This window comes from Crinia signifera, chromosome 4 (genome assembly GCF_055691185.1).
Source record: "Crinia signifera chromosome 4, ASM5569118v1, whole genome shotgun sequence".
Classification (NCBI taxonomy): domain Eukaryota; kingdom Metazoa; phylum Chordata; class Amphibia; order Anura; family Myobatrachidae; genus Crinia; species Crinia signifera.
The window spans coordinates 194,958,826-194,981,632 of record NC_139220.1 but is presented as its reverse complement, the minus strand read 5'-3'; the positions used below and the strand labels follow the sequence as shown (position 1 = coordinate 194,981,632).

The 22,807-nt window shown below is 43.6% G+C and overlaps 1 protein-coding gene across 2 annotated transcripts in view; it reads right to left on the bottom strand.

The window, feature by feature from the left end:
* Nucleotides 1-22,807, bottom strand: part of PLXNA4 (plexin A4) — a 602,161-nt gene that overhangs the window by 176,948 nt on the left and 402,406 nt on the right. For both annotated transcript variants that reach the window (XM_083183332.1, XM_083183333.1), the window contains exons 6-7: nt 12,448-12,571; nt 1,449-1,602 (exon numbers count right to left, since the gene is read on the bottom strand). In XM_083183332.1, the coding sequence (XP_083039458.1) occupies nt 1,449-1,602; nt 12,448-12,571 (278 nt within the window). The remainder of the gene's footprint in view (nt 1-1,448; nt 1,603-12,447; nt 12,572-22,807) is intronic.

Here is a 22,807-nt window from a genome sequence, read left to right as displayed (position 1 = left end):
TGATGTAAACATTCTCTGCAAGTGCAGTTGTGGCTTACATATATATGACAGGTGACAGCTGTCATTTCTCACTGTACATAAGCGCTTTGTAATATTGTTTGTTATATATTTAATCAAGATCTTAGGACAGTATTTATTGTTCACAAACTGAAGGACCCTAAGGGCTGTTTCACACAGTACGGTTCCTGCCGCACGGTGAAATCCCGTACGGCCAGGGAGCCGTGCCGCACTCAGCAGTTGTGAATGGACACTATTGTGTCCATTCACACGGGACGGCCACGGCCCGGCCGCACGGCTGCAGCCGGATCCCCCCACTGGAAGGGACGGCTGCCGGGCTGTGGCCATCCCTGCCATTATAAAATTCTGAGTGCGGCGCGGCTCCCTGACCGTACGGGATTTCACCGTGCGGCAGGAACCGTACTGTGTGAAACAGCCCTTACAGTCCAGGACTTTCATGTCTGTGCACTGGTTAAATCAAGTTAACGGGGGTACTTGTTAAGTACTGTAATTTGTGTCCAAGCTTGGTTATGCTTAAATCCTGGATGTATAGATGCTTTGAGGACTGACTTTGGCAACCTCTGTTTTGCAGGTTTATAAAGACAAAAACTTACTTTACATACCAAGGAAAAAAACAAATAGATCCCATATACACTGGATCCCCTTTTACACCAAAAATCCTGGATCTGGCCCAGGACTTGGTACAAGATCAGAGGCTGATTTAGACCTCATGGGGCCCTATTCAAGATACCAGTTTGGGGCCCTCCCCCCTCCAATAATCAAAAGCACCATATTTTTGTTGCAGATTGCAGGCGACATTGATAGTGTACCTTGGTGCATACCAATAAATACAGATAAATGGTCAGCTCATACAGTGGATGAAACCATTTTGTGTGTCCAAAATGTTTATCCTATCAAAGGGACTTTGGGAGTGTAGGCAGGTCCATGTGATGTCATGATGTCCCACAGTAGTAGCTAAATGCTCCTCTGGGAATGTTTTGGACAGCCAAGGTATCTATATACCTGCTGTGCCCTAGGTATGTGCCTAGGTAGCCTTGTGGAAAATCCACCTCAGAAGAAGGTTATTCCCAGGTCACACGGGTGCAGTCTCTTGTTTGTGCTGGTGCTTAGAGAGAACATCATGATGAAGCATGGATGGGGTACAAACCAGACCTGTCTTGACCATACAGGGAGGCCGTAATCTCTTCCTTCCCTGTGACAGCTATCACGGACACCATTTCAATAAAAAAAATCCCCCTCAGATGACCCAGGTTACCCATTAACATTGCCCCTTAACCCTATTCTTTCCTCTGTTCAACCCTGGTTACTACCTAAGTAGGATTACACAGCCCTTTTTTTAGACATGGTTCTACCTCTTGAGAGAGGGTAGTGGTGATCCCAAAACAAGTTCTTTAAAAAGAAAAACAGTTTCCTACTATATGTGGCCTTACCATTTTCTGTGATGATGCGTGGCACTTCCTTTTCTGCTGGTGAGATACATCGTATTTGGTTTCCAACCACAAGACCATCCATCTCTGAAAGGTCCTCAAATGTGCAATTGACACCAGCAGACAATTCTGGTACATTATAGGCTTCCAACACCAGCTGCAAAGCAGAAATGATAAACTAATGAACAATACAGCTCCAGCAGGTCATTCCCATCTTTTCACCCAAAAGCTTACTGTACATTCAATGATCAGGGCTGCCACTAGGAATTTTGTGGCCCGGGACTGATTTCCAGTCCGGGCCCCTCCGGCACCCCACCCTCCCTTAACTTACCACCTGACTCGTGCTGCAGGTCCTGAAGCACAGGCTTCTTCAATGCAGGATACTGGCAGCCAATTAAAATGCAGCTATGGCTGGTAAGCCAATCAGAGCTCGTCTACTGGCAGCCACTCTGATTGGCTAATGGTACATAAGCTCTGAGTGTCTGAAAAGCCAGTACAGCATTTTAATTGGCCGCCGGTGTCCAGTATTGAAGAAGCAGGCAGCACAGCGGAGGTAGTCAGGGGGGGTGCAGTGAGCAAAATGAGCTGCCCAGGCCCTTCCAGAAGCCAGGGCCTGGGACAGCTGTACCCACAGCACCCCCTGTCGGCAGCCCTGCAATTACTATTTTCCTAGAACTGAGATACTCAATGTACTGTATACATACGATCGGTTGTAATAGATTCTTCCTTATTGTGCACCAGAAATCAAGTAAAGGTGGGAAGTTATTACTTTGGGTAATATGAATATGAAAATAAAACAGGGATAAGGATATATTCAAGCGCTGTCTGTATGTGTTCTCTTCACTTCTCCCGTCCTCGTGAATCGATATGCGGAAAAAGAAGAAAAGAACACAATGTGTGGGACTGTATTTTACTTTAAAACATACAAGGGAAATGGGAGTAGAACGTACCACACTCACAAAGAGAGTGTGTATTTCAAATACGTAAAGGTATCTTTTATTCAACGATAGTGTAGCCTTCACCAAGTACACCCTGGTGTCCAATGGAAATAGATTGGGCGTACGTTTTCACTCACAAGATAAAGATGTTATAATACATATAAAGGTTTCTTTTCAAGGCAAGCGTACCAATAACTCCCAATTGGCAGGAATTTTCAAAGCACATCTGGGTTTCTTTTGCTTGAAATTTTTTTTTATTTATTTAAGTACCAAAAAATTATTAAAATACACTTAGACCATAGGTACACTGTAAAAAAATCCAAAGGTGGGTGATGGATGTCGGTAGAGACTCACACTAAATAACACCAAAAAACTCTCCGGATAAGCTTAGAGATGTCGGTGAGTGAACACCCGGTACCTTTATTTCAATGTCCAGCATAGAATGGTCCAAAGTTTAAAAAAGGGGGTTGTGCAGATCCAGAAAGCCATCCAACGCGTTTCGATTTAGAATCTTTTTCAAGGCTTGAAAAAGATTCTAAATTGAAACGCGTTGGATGGCTTTCTGGATCTGCACAACCCCCTTTTTTAAACTTTGGACCATTCTATGCTGGACATTGAAATAAAGGTACCGGGTGTTCACTCACCGACATCTCTAAGCTTATCCGGAGAGTTTTTTGGTGTTATTTAGTGTGAGTCTCTACCGACATCCATCACCCACCTTTGGATTTTTTTACAGTGTACCTATGGTCTAAGTGTATTTTAATAATTTTTTGGTACTTAAATAAATAAAAAAAAATTTCAAGCAAAAGAAACCCAGATGTGCTTTGAAAATTCCTGCCAATTGTGAGTTATTGGTACGCTTGCCTTGAAAAGAAACCTTTATATGTATTATAACATCTTTATCTTGTGAGTGAAAACGTACGCCCAATCTATTTCCATTGGACACCAGGGTGTACTTGGTGAAGGCTACACTATCGTTGAATAAAAGATACCTTTACGTATTTGAAATACACACTCTCTTTGTGAGTGTGGTACGTTCTACTCCCATTTCCCTTGTATGTTTTAAAGTAAAATACAGTCCCACACATTGTGTTCTTTTCTTCTTTTTCCGCATATCGATTCACGAGGACGGGAGAAGTGAAGAGAACACATACAGACAGCGCTTGAATATATCCTTACCCCTGTTTTATTTACTATTGTCTTACTTGTTTTGGTTGAACAAGTTCTAGGTTATATTGAGCTGCTTTTCTGTTTCCTTTGCGCCTTGGAAACCTCCAGTATTTCATATTTAATATGAATATGAACCTCATTGGAAAGCACTCTTGTGCATATAATGCATGATTCTGAGGAAGGCGGATCTCTCCTCACAGCAGCAAATAGCGCATGCACAGAAGCGAATTATGCATTTTGAAATTGCAACGATCGATTCTGTGTGCGTTTCTTGGTGGTTTAAGTGATCAAAATGCATTGTTCAGCTCATATACATGGGCCTATCTAAGGCAGCAGTCATTAAACTGGGGAATACAATCTGTCCTGGCTGGGTTACAGATGCTATGTAGTTTTTTGTTTTGCTATATTATTTGCATGTATGGTTAGTTGTAAAGTGGAACTTTTGTCTGATCAATATCAAGCATATGTCTGCAGATCTCTTATGAAATGTTGCTGTAGTGTCACTGACAAATAACGATCAATAATATATAAACAACTTTTATGTGACAGTGTCCATTTAGCTGCTTTGACATTGGGTCACTTTTTAATAGTGATTTGGTCTGGCACTGTAGCACCAGAACAGTGGAAATACTCCTGGGCACAGGCTCTACAAAGTAGGCATTAGTTGCACAGGGATGCTAGCCAATAATGTAATGTTTTTCATCCACTGTGCCGTGGCATACTAGTGTGACTTGAGCTGTTCTATAGTGTGCTACCAGAGCTAGAGATGTCCACACCAGTTTACAGCCACCACCACCAGTTATTCACTGGTCTCTACCTGTTCTAGTTCTGTCTCTATATTATGGGTATATGAGACCACCACCTTCTGACATCAGTGGGTACAAATCTGGCCACTCGCCCCTCCTTCTCTTATCATCCACTAATGATCATTGTTTCCGGTAGCTGTTGCCGCTCCCTCTCCGATGGGGTCAGTGTCAGTGCCAGTTGCTTAAGAAGCTACCTGGAGACTGCATTGGATTTTGGGAAGACAAGTCACAGAAAGCTAGGTGAGGAGCTGTGTGGGTGTCCTACTGTTATTCTGTCCACGCTAGCTCCTTAGGAGAACATATTGGAAGCTAGGCATGAACATGTATGATGTTCCCTCTACCCTCTGGGCCACTACACACTGAAAACAATTGGTATTGGCATTACGTCTCTCCTGTGTTCTGCAAGCAGATGAGCAGATTAGCCTGGCACAGACTGTTTTGTGTCCAGCAGTGTGTTTTCTTTTTGTGTTCTGTGGGGGACATATGGATTTTTTTTTTATTTTTTTTTTTTACTGTGGGGGTCAATGTATATTTCCCTGTGGTGTGCCTTGGAAATTTTAAAATCTTGTTTGGTGTAATTATAGATGACTCATTTCATTGGAAAGCTGATCCATTACTGTCATGACCCTAGAATAATATCAGGACTTTCGTACCCTTATGGTATAACACAGCATCTGAATGAAAAAGATCCTTGTTACACAGTGATAAGTCTCATTCACCCCTCAGCTTCTACTAGACTCACTGTAGGCTATGTCATACTCAGCAAAAGTTATGTCAGTCCCTTTCATTAATGCAGCTTTTCTGATTCGTGTCATGTATAAAGTCCCCGGGAGTGATGTTGTTCATGATACACACGTTTCAGTGCATCTTGTGGCCACTACCATGCAGCAATCAAAGTCACATGAATCTTTTATTTAAATAGACAATTCTGAATACTTGGCACACACCACTCAAAAAAATCTCAAAGCACTTAACTTAACATTTGTTTTGCCCATTTGCAATCTGAATTCCCACATAGATGATGTGTTAGTAGTATCTGCTTATTATGTTGTACAGTATGTAACACTGTTTGCACTGCAGTACAGTATATCACCCCGCTGCTGAGAAGAAGATATACTGCTATAGTCATATTTTAATGTACATGAGTTTTTAAAAAACTTTTATTCAGTTGTTTTTTGAAAGTATGTACACAATATAAAATACAGTGTTAAACTAAGCTTGCTTTAAAAAACAACATGGGGTAGTTTAACAGAAGCACGATTAAAATATCTTGACACCGCTTCTGTTTAACTACAGAGATTGTTCAATATCGCTCAATATTGAATGTGATTTTTTTTCTCTTTTTTGCTGAATACAACAAGCACAATAATATTATTTGCAAAAAAGCCAATGTTTCACGCAATGTAGATACAATTGGGCCGCTCAGACAAAGAATAGATGAGACGCTCAAAGAAATTGACGATTTCAAGGATGAGCACATTATGCTGAAATAGTATTGTTATTCTCCACTGCTCTGAGCAAAAGATCCATTCAGAATAGATCTTGTAAATCTTTAAAATAATTCTGCTGCAAATAATTACCCTGGAAGACTGCAATCAAGTGCATCTTTGCAAAAGAAAATCAATTACTCTTTTTAAAACTGTAGATTGGTGAAGAACACAATTCCTAAAGGCAGAATGGTCGCTTATTATTAAGTGGTGCTATTATCTTTAGTTGAATGGAATATTCTGGAGTTTTCTGGCATTACCAGATATCCGGTGTAGAAGTAATACTTAAAAAACAAAGCCCCCTACTCTTGGGTGATTTCTTCTTAGTTAATGTAGTTGGTCAGTAAAACCTAAATAATGCAGAATGGTTCGGAAATATAAACAGGTCTATCTAATATAAATACTTTTTCTGTGCAATGAATTTTCTATTACTTGTAGGAAGGGGGGCTATACGTTTTTAGGTATGTAAATACCAATGGCTGGGTCCAAAGTGTTTAGGCAGGTGGGCTGGTTGGGTCAATGGTTGAAAGGTTGTAGGAACCTTGAAAAAGCTAAAGAGGCTGCGAAACGTATTGGCCACTGGCGCTTGGATCCTTTTGTTGCTGTGACATCTCACATCACCCCTACAACCTTTCAACCAGTGATCCAAACAGCCTGCCTGGCTAAACACTTTGGACCCAGCCATTGGTATTTACATCTACTGGACCTCCCCAACTGGCCACAGCAGTATGCTATTGTGGAGGAACGCCATCTCTCTAAAAAGAAGCCAGGCCAATATGGGTATTATTTACAACATCACCGTTTCGGGAGGAACATTCAATATATCCAGTTACAAAAAAACCACAGGAGTATCAGCCCTTTCCTGCCAGGGGCGTAGGGAGGGCGGAGCCAGTGGAGCACACACTCCGGGCGCCGAAAGGGTGCAGGGCGGCGGTGCCCGGAGGCGGGACTCGCTTAATGTGCCACTACTCAGCCTGCCCTCCTGCCCGGCGCCTGCCCCCCCGCTGCCACCCGCTGACCGACATCATGGTCTTCAACTTCCCGAATCCCCATGGCCCGACTCCTCCCCACAGCTGCTGCTCGGCTCAGGTCGCTGTGTGATGACATCGCCAGCTGGCTGGGCCACGCAGCAGAAGATGCCTCCTGTCTTGCTTGAAGCTTTGCCCCCCCAGCTGCTATAGTTTCATTTTCAGCGCACGGTGTCCCTGCACTATGTTAAGCTTCAGGCTTTAAGCAGCTCAGCTCTGCCTTCACCCATAGCCCCACCCCCAGGCCATGCTAATCTCCACCCCCAGGCCACGCTAAGCTCCGCTCCTCCCTTCTGTGCCGGGGCCCTGACCGCAAGTAAGGAGTCAGGGCACTGGAGAAGAGCAGGGACCCAGCGGGGAGCCACAGCAGCGGCAGTTACATTATTTTTTAAAATGAAATCAGGGCCTCTGCAGACTGCAGCTGAGGAGGGACAAGTGCTCAGCGTGGATACAGTGGAGCAGAAGCTGAGAAGATCACCTCTGCTGTGAGGACTAAGGATCATTGCCACCAGAGCTAGCCAGCCTATTACCAAGGTTTGTAATGAAAATATAAAATAGCAGTTTACTGCCTTCAGGCGATATGGGGATGGTGGTCACTGATGTACATGGAGTGGGTGGATTCCCAGATGCTGTTTGAAGTACATGTGGGGGTCACAGATGAGGCTTTGTATACTTGGGTTTTTCTAGATGCTTTCTGTACTGTATGTGGGGGGGGGTCCCAGATGCTGTCTGTGGTATATGTGGGGGTCCTAGATGCTTTCCGTACTGTACGTGGGGGTCCTATATGTTGTCTGTGGCATATGTAGGGGCCCGGATGCTGTCTGTACTGTACATGGGGTTTCCAGATGCTGTAGGCGGTATATGTGGGGATCCCGGATGCTGTCTGTACAGTACATGGGGTTCCCAGATGCTGTCTGTGGTATATGTGGGGGTCCCGGATGCTGTCATGGGGTTCCCAGATGCTGTGTGTGGTATATGGGGTGGTCCCGGGTGCTGTCTGTAGTATATGTGATGTCCCGGGTCTGGGCAGAATATTACCGCCCAGGATCGCATTGTAATATTCGATCCTATCTCAGGGATGTATCATCCTGCACACGCAGGGACAGGGCTCCGAAAAGGAACCCATACCTGCAATGAGAACAGCCATATGCTTTTGGGGGGGGGGGGCGCGTTACATGCCCTTGCTTCGGGCACCATGGCACCTAGCTACACTACTGTTTCCTGCTACTGGACATTTCCACACCGGGCCATATAGGAAGGGACACTGGAAGACCTGTTAGCCTGAGGGCTATATAGGTGAAAATAATAGCCATTGGAAATTTACAGCAACAGATATTTCTTAATTTTATTTATAAAGTACTGTTTATTTTTTTGTCATAATTTCATTTAAATAAATGATATAATTTTTTATTACATGCACACCTGAAATTTATTTAGCACATGTTACTTTTGTCTTTCTTTACATTTCTATCTTTATGCTTTAATATTATGCAGAGCACAGTGCTCTAAGCACATCATTTTTTTAACCAAATACTGTAATACATAGCAATCTTCTTTTCTGGCACACTTTTAAAACCATGACAGGAATTCAATTGCTGGCAAATGTGGCGAGTTGATATTTCTGCAGCATATGAATTTTGGCAATGGCAGCCTGAGTTGCACACCTTGCTGTCCAGATTAACACTCTTGTCATTTAAAAGTGCTTGTTAACCTATGGGGTAGCGAATACTTATAAGCAAGATCCTGTCACCATAAATTTCGCTAGGTGTTCTGTGATTTAAGCCAGGTGAGCAAGTAGCTGACAATTGAATTGCATCCTATGTATTTTTCTTTCTGGTTCTATACGATGTTCAGGGTGATTTTGCAAGGTGTGAGATTATAGACCATTTGAGCATTATCATCTGAAAAAAAGAGTTATACGGCCTACACACATGCCGATATTAAGGCATTTTCTAAGCGATTTTGCTTAGTTTGGCAAAGTCGCTTAGCAAATGCCCTCACATCGGTGTATGTGTGGAGGCTATATCGGCATCCGTGCACGTCCCCGCGCGTCTTTATCGCTGGCCGAGATTGATGGACAGTGTCCATCAATCTCGGCATCGGCAGTGTTCTCCCATCGCTTAGCACACAGAGCTGACAGCTCGCTCTGTGTGTGGGCTGTCAGCTCTGTGTGCTAGGCGATAGCGGTGCAGCACAGCCCGACCTAGCATAGCTACGTAGCCCTGCACACATCGCAATGTGTGTAGGGCCCAATAGCTTACATTAAGACAGGCCAGGGCCAGATGAAGGGGGGGCCTCAGGGGGTCAGGACCCCTGGGCTCCCCTATGGTTGGCATGTATTTAAAAAAAATATGGTACTTGTGAGTTATCCGGACGCCCGATTTCTAAATCGGGTCGGATCGGGACATCGCATCGCATCGCATGCGACCATCGGATGCGATGCGATGCGATGACCCGATTTTTCCATAGGAATCAATGTTAAAATGGACTGAGTCCATTTTAACATGGAATTCAATGGGAAAAAGGGGTCCTTTTCATACCCCTACTATCCAAGTGGGCATGGAGTTGGATATAAACCTGTGGCGAGCGTAGCGAGCTACCGAGCCCGAAGCGTGGCGAGCGTAGCGAGCCCCGCGAGGGGACACGGAATACCGTCCCCTCGCGGGGCTCGCTTCGCTCGCCACGCTTCGGGCTCGGTGGCTCGCTACGCTCGCCACAGGTTTATATCCAACTCCATGCCCACTTGGATAGTAGGGGTATGAAAAGGACCCCTTTTTCCAATTGAATTCCATGTTAAAATGGACTCAGTCCATTTTAACATTGATTCCTATGGAAAAATCGGGTCATCGCATCCGATGGTCGCATGCGATGCGATGCGATATCGCATCGCATCGCATCTGATTGTATGCCTTAACTTAAGGCATACAATCAAAAAATCGGGCGTCCAGATAACTCACAAGTACCAAAAATATATATATATATATTTTAGCTAAAGGTTTTGTGCATGGTAGTGGGGTAGTGCTGCAGCTTCACCTATCTGCCAATGTGACATGGATTAATGGTGCTGAGCATCGGGAACCAAGGCACACTGATTGCACAAGTGTGCAGTGCATTACTGGGAGTTAACTAAGTCCCGTGAGACTTTGCACAAGAGTTCAGAGGCTGAGAGGCTTGTGCTGAGCTCTGATAGGTGGAGCTCATCACATGCTTCTCAGGCCCATAGAGGACAGCAGCAGAAGAAAGGGTAGTGGAAAAGTGGAATAGCCTCCCATCAAAGGTGGTAGAGGCAAATACAGTAGAGCAATTTAAACATGCTTGGGATAGGCATATTGGTATCCTTACAAAGAAATAAGGATCAAATATGGTTTGAGGTAACATGTTTAAAAAAGGGGCAGACTAGATGTGTATGTATATATATATATATATATATATATATATATATATATATACACCCCTGCAGTTACCCATTGCCCAAGTGTAAACTGCCTTTACTCTGTTATTTGACAGTGTAATATTCTCCCGTGCAGTTTGTGGCCAGTAATGACAGGTGGGAGGGGGCCCCCTGTCTAAAGTGATCTGGGTCCCCCGAAGGCTTAATCCAGCCATGAGACAGGCCTTCATATTTATATAGCTAATGAAAGTCTAGTCTAGCGTGTGTTTGCGTGTATGAGTCAATAAACAGTCAGGCCTAACAGCAGGGGAAAACAGGCAGATTTAGCCGTCTGTGTGAGGCTCGTGTCTCAAATGCAAGCGCATTGCAGCCTGTCCAGGAGTAATGAATTGATGTGGTGTACATGCCATGTGATAGGTGATCCCTCCTCTTCTTTCAATGACTTGTGAGTGGCTTTAACCCCATGAGGTTTACCTCAATTTCTAGTCTCGACTGCAGCCTTAATACACAGGATAATAGGTCTCTCTTCCTATAGATTCAATTTAAAAGCAATTGTTTTGCTATTACACAAATCTTTTTTTTCAAATTGCACTTATTATACCTGAATCTGCCCTCCCTGGCTAGCAAATCCTCTGCCTGTCAGCAGATTTCTCCATTGCAATAACCTAGGTTATAGTAAATTATTCGTTCAAATATTTGAAACTTTAAATATTTAGTTAAGTCCAGGCTATTAGAGGCAACCTGCAGTATACCCGTCCTGCGATTTGCACATTTCCGCTCTTTGCTTCATCCAAAATGATTTATTATGTGCAAAGCACCACCTCGGGGCACTGGAAGTCCACTACATAATATTACTGCACTTCAAAGCACTGACTCACAGCTATGAGAATCAGAAAGGTACATACTGAAATGCAGTGATTACCAGATGAACCTTCCTATATATAGTACAGAGTTGCATAATTTAATAACTTCATTTATGTTTTTATTGTGAAGCATTGTATTAATAATATGATTTCTGCCTATGTATAGTGCATACATTGACATTTGTGTAGATATTATTCATATTGAAAGTGATTATTTCCCTGAGTAAATTGAATTACCCTTTAAAGTATAGATATTAGAAGAGCAGACTAGCAGGGACACGGTAGCAGGAGCAGCAGAATATTGTCAAACTATTTAAGTTGGCAGGCACGCAACAATATCTACTCTCAGTGGCGTAAGTTCGTCCCAGTTGCCCGGAGGCAAGATAAATATTGATGCCCCCCAACACACACACACACACACACACCATCTTATATAAATATATGTATGCATGTGTGTATGTATGTTATGGATATTATGTTTAGAATAAAAAGAATGTGACATATATCGTCCTGCTAGGAGGAGGAGTCAGCCACAGAAGCGATATCAACAGCTTTCAATTAACTGATTCAAACTCACAGGGGGAGGAGAGGTGCCCCCTTGGGAGCAGGAGCCCCGGCGGCAGATGACTCCATTGCCTCCCAGATTTATGCCTCTGTCTACTCTGCATGACTAGGTGGCTCCGATCAAATTCCTGGTATACGTTCACTAGGTAGACCAAAGGAAGGTCTGCATTCATTAGGTTGACCACTAGGACATGAAGGGAGAATAGAAGAGTGTGCCGAGCATAATGAGGCACCGTGCCCGAAGCATGGCAAGCGAATGCGGTGCACCAACACGGTGTCTATGTTGACAGTGACGACATTTGGGGGGGAAAATGTGAAAAACCCAAGTTGACCTTTTGACTGTCGACCTAATGGCCCTGTTGACCTAAACCCAAGTCAACCTTTTGGAGGTGACCTAAGGCCTGTCGACCTTCAGTGGTCAACCTAATGAATGTCAATTCTCCATTGGTCGACCTAATGATCCCAACCCATATTCCTGATTTCCAACACTTATAGAGGACATTTAGGATAAGAAAATACCTGCCATAGAAAAGCAGTGACGTTGGTGCACAATAGCGATTAGTTATTATGCAATGCATAAATGGGAAAGTGATTATCGGGGCAGGGCCACTGTGACACAACTACAGCATCATACTCTGCCAATCTCCTCCAGCGGAAAAACAAAATGTCAGCAAGTATGACATACTGTACACCTATATGATTCTGCCAGTGTACATCTATACATATTTACTAATACATCTTTACCCTATACTTACCAGCACATTGTACTGAGAAACAGATATATTGTTAGGATGGACAGTCAGTCTGACACACTGCTTCATCTCTGATGCAAACCTTCTAGCCTCATGAGATCGCTCACATCTTTCCTTTCTGGTACATCTGAAACACAGAGGAGAAGCACACCTATCATTATTTATATAGATAACAGTAGACCATTGCAAATGACCTGAACAGCAGCAGATTCTCCACTGTGCGCTCAGGCGTAATACCCTGTGGCTGACCAGCCGTCAGGGAATTGCATCTCAGCATGCACTGAGCTGGGCAAGCACAGGATGCCCACCTCTGGTCTAAATCAATCATACAGACTGAATGAATATCATTTAACAAACAATGTAATTAACAATCATCACAAGGAATTAAAATTAATTGGACTGTATTACATATGACCTCTATGTAAGCCAGAGATAAAAAGAACATAATTGTGCTTTGTTTTATTTCATCTGGAAAAAAATATGGCTTCTAATCTGAAAACGATTGGGTCATTGCTATAAAAGTAATGGCTACATGTCTATGTAACCTGTCATACTAAATAAATGTAATCAGAAGGTGTTATCTAATGCAATAAACAAGCCACAAAAGAACACCATACAGTGCTGTCTATTGCTTAGTGTATTAGGAGGGTTATTGTCATTTAATTGCCCCCCCGTGCGTTCACACGTAGGCCCAATTTTTGGGGGCATCTGCGCATGTGCAGACACCAGGTGCGAGCAGGCACGGCGAACTACATGTTCTCCATCCCTCTTGCACCTGGCAGTGCAGGTAGTGGGTGTGGAGCGGCGGCGGTGGGGGGGGGGGGGGCAAAGCCCATGGTAATGGCCATAGTTTCATGGGCGTTTTCATGAGTTATTCTGCATCAGTCTCAATGTATTAGGCACCATGGCACCTAATCAGATACTTTACTTCATATAAATCTTGTACTGCTGTAGACAGGCTAATTTATGATGTATGCTGCTAATGCACATTTCCCCCTAATTGCAATTAGTTACTTAATAACCCTCAATGGCAGTGAGGAAATGTACATTTTGGAAAATGTGCTACCACCTACTATATAAATCCTGCTGGTAGGCAACCACCTCAATGTGTATCACCATAGGGCCACCCATGCATGTACTGCATATTTATGGGGTGATGCTGTGTACAAATATGGACACAGGCACTATGCTCAGAAAGGTCTTTTTTGTTACACATTGCGAGAACTAAGGAATGTTCAAATCTGGGATTCCGACGGTCGGAATGTCCCAACAGTTGGAATCCCAGCCACTTTCGCCAGCTTCCGACAGTAACTCGACAGTCAGAATTCAATGCTCCGACTGTATAGGGTTGGAAAGTCTGCAGATCGGCGAAAACAGCCACGGATTGTCAGAAAATGGCTGTAAATTCGATAATCCACGGCTAATTCTGGCAAAACAGATTTGACTTTTAAAAAATTCAAAACTGACAGTCTTCAATGCTGTCGGAAACAGTGGTGTTGAGCAGGATAGTGCAGAACTTTCCACCAGTCGGAAATATATACGCTCCTTATCAATCCGGACAGGCAGTCATTGCGTTTTGGAACTCAGAGGCATATTAGGGTTTGTTGGGTCCCCAGGGCAACTAATTTGTGAGGGCCTCTACCAATAAAACTGTAATTATAATATACTGGCAATGTTATTAAAAAGTGTAATGTGTAGTGTGTAAATACTTTGAGCACCACAAATGTTTAAAACATACTGTAACAGTCCCCAGTTCATATTATGCCACACAGAAACCCCAGTTCACATTATGCCACACAGAAACCCCAGTTCATATATATCACAGTGGCCATTATGTTGGTGATGTAGCTATGTATGGAGCCTCACCATGAGTGCGGGCCCCTGTGCGACTGCCTATACAGATCTATTGTTAATAAAACACTAATGGGACTGCATGAGGCACCAGGAAGCACACAAGTGAGTTTTTTAGATTCTTGATTTAGCAAAACGTCTCTCTAGCTTTATTTTATAAATATGCAACATTCACTAATGGTAATTCTCAGAGGCAATACATCCACTGCACTGGGTTAAGTGTATAAAACTCTTGCAAACTGAGGCAGATGCCGGTAGTGCAGCAGGGGAGCTATTAGCTGTGAAAACAAAACCGCTCTCATCAGATCTTTCAAAGGGAAAAGGGAGCTTGGCCCAGCATAGACACCCACTGAAATCCTACCAATCAGATATGATTTAATTAGCAGAAAGTCAGAGGAATGCATTATTGGTATATGCCTCCTCAAATGAAGAACTCATTAGGAATCCCTGGTCAATTAATCTATGCTAATGGAAATGTTTATTTTATTTTATTTATTTATTTTAAAATATTGCTTGAAGAAATAGAGATGAATGTTTCATTCGGTGTAACAATAAGACATCTTCCTTTATCAGCAGATCTGCTTTACTACCATTTAAACTAAGAGACGAAGAGCAGCCGTGACTGTATTTGCTACATGTAAAACCGACAGCTTGCTGGGAATATGATAAATGCGGCATACATGTGATGCCATGTGGCTGGTTAAGGTCATGACCATTGTATGCACTCAGGACACAACAGTCTATTCTTCAGTATTATGTGCCTAAATATTTAATTAGTCATATTAATTAAAAACGAAAGATAATCACAGACTTTCTCATGCAATGCTTCAGAGACATACCTAGAAATAACTGTGGCCACACTAAAATATTCAAGAGGGAAGAAACCAACAGCTAATTAACATAGATACAACAATATACGAAAGAACGGGATCACAAGAATTGTAATGTACAGTATATGTTTCCAACACTTGAAATGGAAAAAGGAAAAAATGAAGTGGGCCACATGGAACATACAGATCATGTCTTCACCCCTTGTCCAACCTTGGCTTTGTTTATTATCTCTACATGGCATATTCATCAATTACAGTAGAAGGCTTTACATGACTGTACCGAGGTATCACATGCAGCCTTGCATGCAATACCATGGCAATTTAGCATACAATGTATTGTATTTGACCCAAGCAAGTGCTGACAACCCAAATATTACCTACACACAGGGCCATTTTTACAGAGGGACAAACCAAGCAACAGCACAGGGCGCCACACAGCTTGTCCCACTGTTGCAATTGCCGCCGGAGTACAGGTCCTCCTCTAAATTTTGATCACCTGCCGCTGCCTGCCTGTGCTCAGAGGCAGATTCACGTGTGGGGGAGGGGTTGGCACTCAGGCCCATGCCCCCCTGTCCTTTTCGGCATTTGTTTTTATTGCAGCAGTGTAATGAAGGGGCCTGCAGCATCATTAGTTATGCTGCGGGCCGTAACAAAGCGTATAGCAAATCAGCTTTAGCAGATACCCCCTCTCTGGCACTTCCTATACAATCTAGAATGGCGGCTGCAGGTGCTTTCAAGAGGACAACCCACTGCTGCTTCCAGGAGCAGCCTGGCAGGACCCACTGCTCACGCCGTGGATGACAGGGAGGCGGTCAGCAGCTGCCAGGACCCACTTCTATTGTGAAAGGGATGGCGGGGGCGGAGAGGGGATGGGTGGTGTGAACCCCCAGTCACCACCTGTACAATCAGCACCGAATTAACAATGGGGCAGATAGAGCTGAAGCCCAACCCCACCAATTAAAAATAGTCCCACAACATCTGCAGCATTACAGCTGTCCTGCTATTGCCCACGGCTATATCAGAGCAGGTCCACTGCTATTTCAAATGTCCCGCAATCTTGCAAGCCAATCTGAGCTCACGGCCTGGTAGCCAATCAGGCAGTGGTGGCTCCTGATTGGCTGCTGTACTACGAGCTTCAATTTGCTCACGAGACGGAGCAACATTTGAAATAGCAGCTGACTTGCTCTGATACAGCTGCCGGGTTGCCAACTGCTCTGCCCGGCTATATGCCCATTACAGCAAGCGCACCGCTCTGCCTGGTTTTAATGGGGACAGCGAGTGCACTGCTTTGCCTGGGGTGCACTCGCTGAAAGGATGTACTCCCCCATGGTAATGAGCATTTTACTCTCCCTGTAATCAAGCATATATTCCCCAACCCCTGTGGCAGTGATCATTTAACTTTCCCTGACAACAAGCATGTAATCCCTTGTAGCAATGAGCATTTAAACCCCCTGGCAACAAACATGTAATCCCCCATAGCAACAATCATTATTTTAACCTGGCCGGATCAGACTGTAATCCCTCTTGTCAACAGGCATTTAATTTCCCCTGGTATCAAGCATATAATCCCTCCTGGCAACGAGAATGTACCCCCTGGCAACGAGCATTTACCTTCTGACAATGAGCATGTACCTCCTGGCAACAAGCAAAATAGGTAAGCAGCACTTATGTGTACATAATATGTAATAGGCATTACGGTGTTTGGTATAATGTGTAATGGGCATTACTATGTGTGTGGTATTTGTAATCAGCATTATAGCGTGTGGCATAATTATGTAAGGGCTTTTAACGTGTGTGGTCTAATGTGTAATGGGCATTATGGTGTTGGTGTTTTTTATAATGTGTAATTGGCATTATGGTGTGTGGTATAATTTGTAATGAGCATTGCGTTACATTTCTGCTGCGTGCCTTTAGCAGACGATGGCAGGTCTATGTGCTTCCACATTTGCGGGATCAAGCTGGGGAATGATATCACTGCATGGGCTGTTGCATCAGTGCCACACAAGACCTGACTGGATCCATGGGCCTGTGTGCACATAACAGATAAGCAAGTAAACGCTAGCATAGCTGCACTGACCGACGAACCCCTTTCTTACACATGTTACAATGCAGAATGATTGCACTACTGAGTGTTAAATTCAGTGAGACTCCAGCATTATTAACTAAAACTGGGTAAACACTATAGACAGATTTTTTTTCTTTCAGTCGGACCGATCTATTTTTATTTATGGAAGGGAACAGAGCAATGGAGCTCCAGAGGAGAGGCTGCAGCAAAGTCCAAAATTCAAATAGGGGAGCAACACCAACTGCCAGTCCAGACTGACTCACTGGCAGTGGGTGTGGCTCTCTTATTTTAGTTTTGGACTGTGCAGCAGCACCTCCTCTGGAGCGACCAATAGATCAGAGTAATGGTTGAGAAGTACTTTGTACTTTTAGAGTACATACATATTTATAAATAAGGGTACTGTAAACTGTACAGATCGTGGGGGCGATTCTCTAACACAGAAATGCGGTAAAAACCCCGTTATCTGGGTTTTTACCGCATTTCTGTATGCTGTATTGTTCCTCCGCAAGGGCAGCGCTGTGGAGGGAATCGCCAGCAAGAATCCCTGCAGAAGCCTATGGGCTTCTTACCGCAGCGCTGTTTGAGGGATCCGTCACGGATCCCTCCCAGCATGCCCTGAGGCCGGCGCGTCACTCTGCGCATGCGCAGATGGACTCCCGGGTCACAGACCCGGAAGTCCAGTGCCGGCGCCGCATCGCAAGGGACAGCTCTTATCACAAGAGCTGTCCCTTGCATTAATAACAGCATATGTTAAAGCATATGCCGTTATTAATAATGCGATACCCGGCGATAGAGGGCTGCGGATGTTACAACATCCCGCCCCATGTTTATAAATGATTGAAATGTCCTGACATTAATATTTAGAAGCAGACTGTAGTGAGCTTGTTTCATGCCAAGAAGAAATGACAACAGCATGGGAGCACTTTAAAATGTTATTTTGCTGGTAACTTTCATACCTATTAAGCAGCTAGGACATGCACTAGCTTGGATACTGTTTCCAATTGTATTATCTAGCCCTTGCAAATGATTTGCTTGCAATTAATTCTATTATCTTAATTTTTATGGGGATTATATGTGAGGAGTAACTTTCTGTTCATCTTCGCAAGCAAACTTTATGTTGCAAACATTTGGTTTATGATCCCATACTGTGAATAAATGCATAAATGTCACATCAAATGAGTGTACAGCCTGCAGCCCATTCAGCCTCTGTGCGAGTGCCCTGTGTGCCGACCAGAGGGGGCACTGACGCATCATTGCTGATAGCCCCAAATATGTGTCCATTTAAATGAGCCCTGAAATCATAAAGAATGTGAGGACTTAAATCTTAGCAAAGCTATTTCAATGGGAATAGTGTTGTGTTGCAACTAGGGAATAAAGCTAGCTCAGAAATCTCCGGTTAGTGTGCCCTTTCAGGCTTCGTCCAACAAAGAAACAGGTAACACTAGCAGCAAAGTGTATGAGAATCTTATAGGGGGAATCCTAACAATCTGTCCTGCCAAGCAGTCACCTTATATACTTGAGAAAACCTACACAGTGGTGACTTGTGCATGGAGGCCTTTGGTAGTGGCCATCAGATTTAATGTTTGCTCATTTTTTTTACTAAATTCTTTTTATATAACAGAAAAAACTGCACAAAACTTAATCTTAGAAATATCTTATGGGAAAAGTACAGTGGTAACCCCAATCATAACATTTAGTGCATGTCTTTTAAAAGACCATATAACAAACATCAGAAAAAGTCCAGAAATAATGAAAAATACTAGTTAAAAGACAATCAAAATGTATTGTACTTTCACTTTGAGCAGTGACCGTTTAACTTTCACTTTAAACTGGGACCATTTTTAGCCCACAAACTCTCCACCCCTTACCTATCTGCTCCTACATCTAATCTCTGTCTTCACAGCTTCCTCTCTTTATATTCAGCAAGTTTGAAACAGACCAGTGTCCCTGCAAAAATGACTTTCAATTTCTGTTATGGCATCCTTTTTCACACAAAGGAGTCATTCGGTCTGTCGTGTGGCTTCTAGTTGTCAGTGTCATTACTAAACTGCACAGAGAAGAGGAGTAGTTAGCTTTTATATATACATATATTCCACTGAGTAAAGAATAATTGCTGTAGCCTGTAATTATGGATAGAAGAATGGAACATCACATGACACAGCACAACAGGAGGAGGAGCAAGTTCTGAAGATGGGAGCAAAACTGTACCCATGCATGCTTGATTCGCTCACCACACTTCAACTTGCACCGCTCCACTTCAATCATCACCTGGTTACTTTGGCAATAGGTGGTGGCATGGATAACGATACTGCAAGGCCACCAGCCTTGATCCTCCCCCTGGGTGTGAAAGGTCCTTTAGACCACAAGGATTTAGCATCTACCCTGTATTTTTTACTGTCTTCATTACTTATGGCAGAGTTGCATAGTGTGTTAGGCCTGTTACCTTTGGATGTCAGTACTTAGAATAATCATTTTTATATAAGTTATGCTATACAGTTATCTGCACCTTTAAACCGCACATGTTGTATTCATATCAACCGACTCTTGAAAGTTCTTTAAATTACACTTAAAGTGCTTTTAAAAAGGTTATTAAAGATACAGTATAACCTAATTGGAAATTTAAAAATGTCCATAGGCCCAAAGTGTTAATTACTTCTCTCTAATGTTACTGCTTCTATTTATATTTAATTTTTAAGTTAAGGATTACTATAAAAAAAAAGATGCTGCAAACAAACCCAAAAAACAATAACACGTATGCAGGCAGACAAGGTCATAAATGAGCAGCGATGGCAATAATTTATTTTATGAAGTATTACTTTACTCTTACAAGTTTCATAACCAGTTTGCAATAGTAACTGGTCGCTCTGTTGACTGACTGAATTACAAAACCTGCACCAGAATATCTACTATGAATTATTCAGAATCAATAAACGTAAAACTATCCGTGAATTGCCTATATCTGAAATATCGGCTTTAACTGCTCATAACCCATCAAAACCTACAGTAGCTATAATAGCATTGTGCCTTTAGAAAACCAGGTAGGAGTGTACTCTATGTCATGTCTACATGTCTGCTGTACTAAAGATGTCTCTTCCATCCTAACAGTGTGTGTCACTAGGGGGCAGGCTCTGACTGCACAATTCTACCCCGCAGCCTGACATGGGACGTAGGATGAGAGAGGCAGTTTGGTGCTATGTGCTGTACACATTCTGCATTATTCTGAAAGAGTATTTCAGAAGGTTTTATATCTACTTAAGTTACAATCACACATTATACCTGTTCTATTTACTGAGAACTCTGTCTTACCTAAGTTACTGTATATTTCCTTTTTTATCTCCGCAATGGTTTCCTCATTTACAACACCAGATGCACATTTTGTAAATAAATAGCTCTATTTTATGGTAACTTAACTACTCAAACATACTTAGATACAACTTATATGATATAATGTTAAATGGAAGACATTTACAAGTCAATGGCATATAGCAAAATAAAATGCATACAAAGCGGGCAATGAACAGATATGCGCATGAGAAAGCAATGTCATTAAAACTGACAGAGCAAGCACATAAATGACACACGGCCTCTTTGTCCCCTCAGTCCTGTGTAATCACAATATGAGAGTTAAATGAGCAGTAAAATGACAGTAATTTGTGAAATTGCTTTAATAAGGTGTGCTGGCTAAGAACACAGCTAGGCAGTGCTTGTGGATGCAGGTAGGGTGTGCAGCCCCTTCTCACATGACAGAGACACTGGAGTTGAAAGACTTTTTGCACATACAGTATGTCTATGCATAGGGCCGCTGAGAGGGGGGGGGGGGCTACTAAGGTACTCTTTACCTAGAAGGGCGCCCACGATTTTGATCATGGGCATCGTTAGGAAAAAAAAAATCATGCCGGTCGCATCGCATGCGACCAAAAAATCGCATGCGATGCGACCGACGCGATGACCGAGATTTCCCATAGGGAACAATGTTAAATGTCCCAATTGACCCGATTTTCCTGTTCAATGTCCCAATTGACCTGATTTTCCATAGGAAACAATGTTAAATGGCCCACAGAGGCCAAATAGGCACCCTGAAGTGTGAAATGGCCCCCCCAATTGTTAACGCCACCCCACGATCAACGTCAACCCGAAGCGTGGCGAGCGGCGGCGGTATGCGTCCTACGACCTTTTCATACCCCCACTATCCACGTCGGCGTGGAGTTGAGAATAGAGAGTGTGGCGAGCGCAGCGAGCCACCGAGCCTGAAGCGCGGCGTGCCCAGCGAGCCCCGCGAGGGGACGCAGACAGCTGTGAAGCCCGCGAGGGGACGCGTATACCTGTGAAGGTGTCCGCATCCGCTCGACACGCTTCGGGCTCGGTGGCTCGCTGCGCTCGCCACACTTTCTGTTCTCAACTCCACGCCGACGTGGATAGTGGGGGTATGAAAAGGTCGTACGACGCGTACCGCCGCCCCTCGCAGGCTCGCTGCGCTCGCCACGCTTCGGGTTGACGTTGATCGTGGGGTGGCGTTAACAATTGGGGGGGCCATTTCACACTTCAGGGTGCCTATTTGGCCTCTGTGGGCCATTTAACATTGTTCCCTATGGAAAATCGGGTCAATTGGGACATTGAACAGGAAAATCGGGTCAATTGGGACATTTAACATTGTTCCCTATGGGAAATCGCGGTCATCGCGTCGGTCGCATCGCATGCAATTTTTCAGTACATGCGATGCCCGCGATGGCCGCCGTTCTAGGTAAAGAGTACCGGTACTAATTACACAAGCCTGGGCCCTGGTCCACCCCCCTCTAGGCAGCAGCAGTAGCACATCTACAGCATGTGCTGTGCTGACAGCAGGCTCAGCATGAGTGTCTTACTGCGAGAGCTCATGCTGAGCTTGCTGTCAGCACAGCACATGCTGTAGGTGTGCTGCTGCTGTTGAGGGGGACAATAACACTCCCCCTTGACTTTAGAGTGTTTTATCAACCCCCTTAAACATTTTGGGGGTGTGGCCTAATTGCAGGATGTGGCCATGCCTCCTGCACTTAGGCCACGCCCCAATTTTTTTTTACCGTGGCCCGGCATACCGCTCGGCGGCCCTGTCTATGCATCAAACATGTGATAGTAATAGCTGATGTATCTGATTCTACACACTTTAATGTACCAGAGAGACAATGTAGCCACAGGTTCTCTGAAAGCAGTAAAATGCTGTTGTTTTTCCATTTAATTCACAAGAAAAAAAACCCGATCCTTACAAAAACACATGCAAATGCCATCACTTCCAGTGTAATCCCAATTACAGCATGCATTCTCCAATTCAGCCAGACACATACTCCCACTCATGCTGTAATCACATCTTACAGCAAAGATGTCTTTTTCACTACTGTTTCTTCTATCAGTTTGTAACTTGAATGTAGTGGGTGAATTATTGGCAGCTATACATCCTAGATGTAAGAGTTTGACACATGGTTAATACTCTGGATTTGTCCAATATTTTCCAGGCTTGATAGAAACGTGACCGAGGTTATTTACAAAAATGACTGCGACCTTTTCTCAGTTGACCATAAGCTCTAGACCCATTAAATCTCAACTCAAACCATATTGCTTCTTTAATCTTATGTCTAGCCTGTGA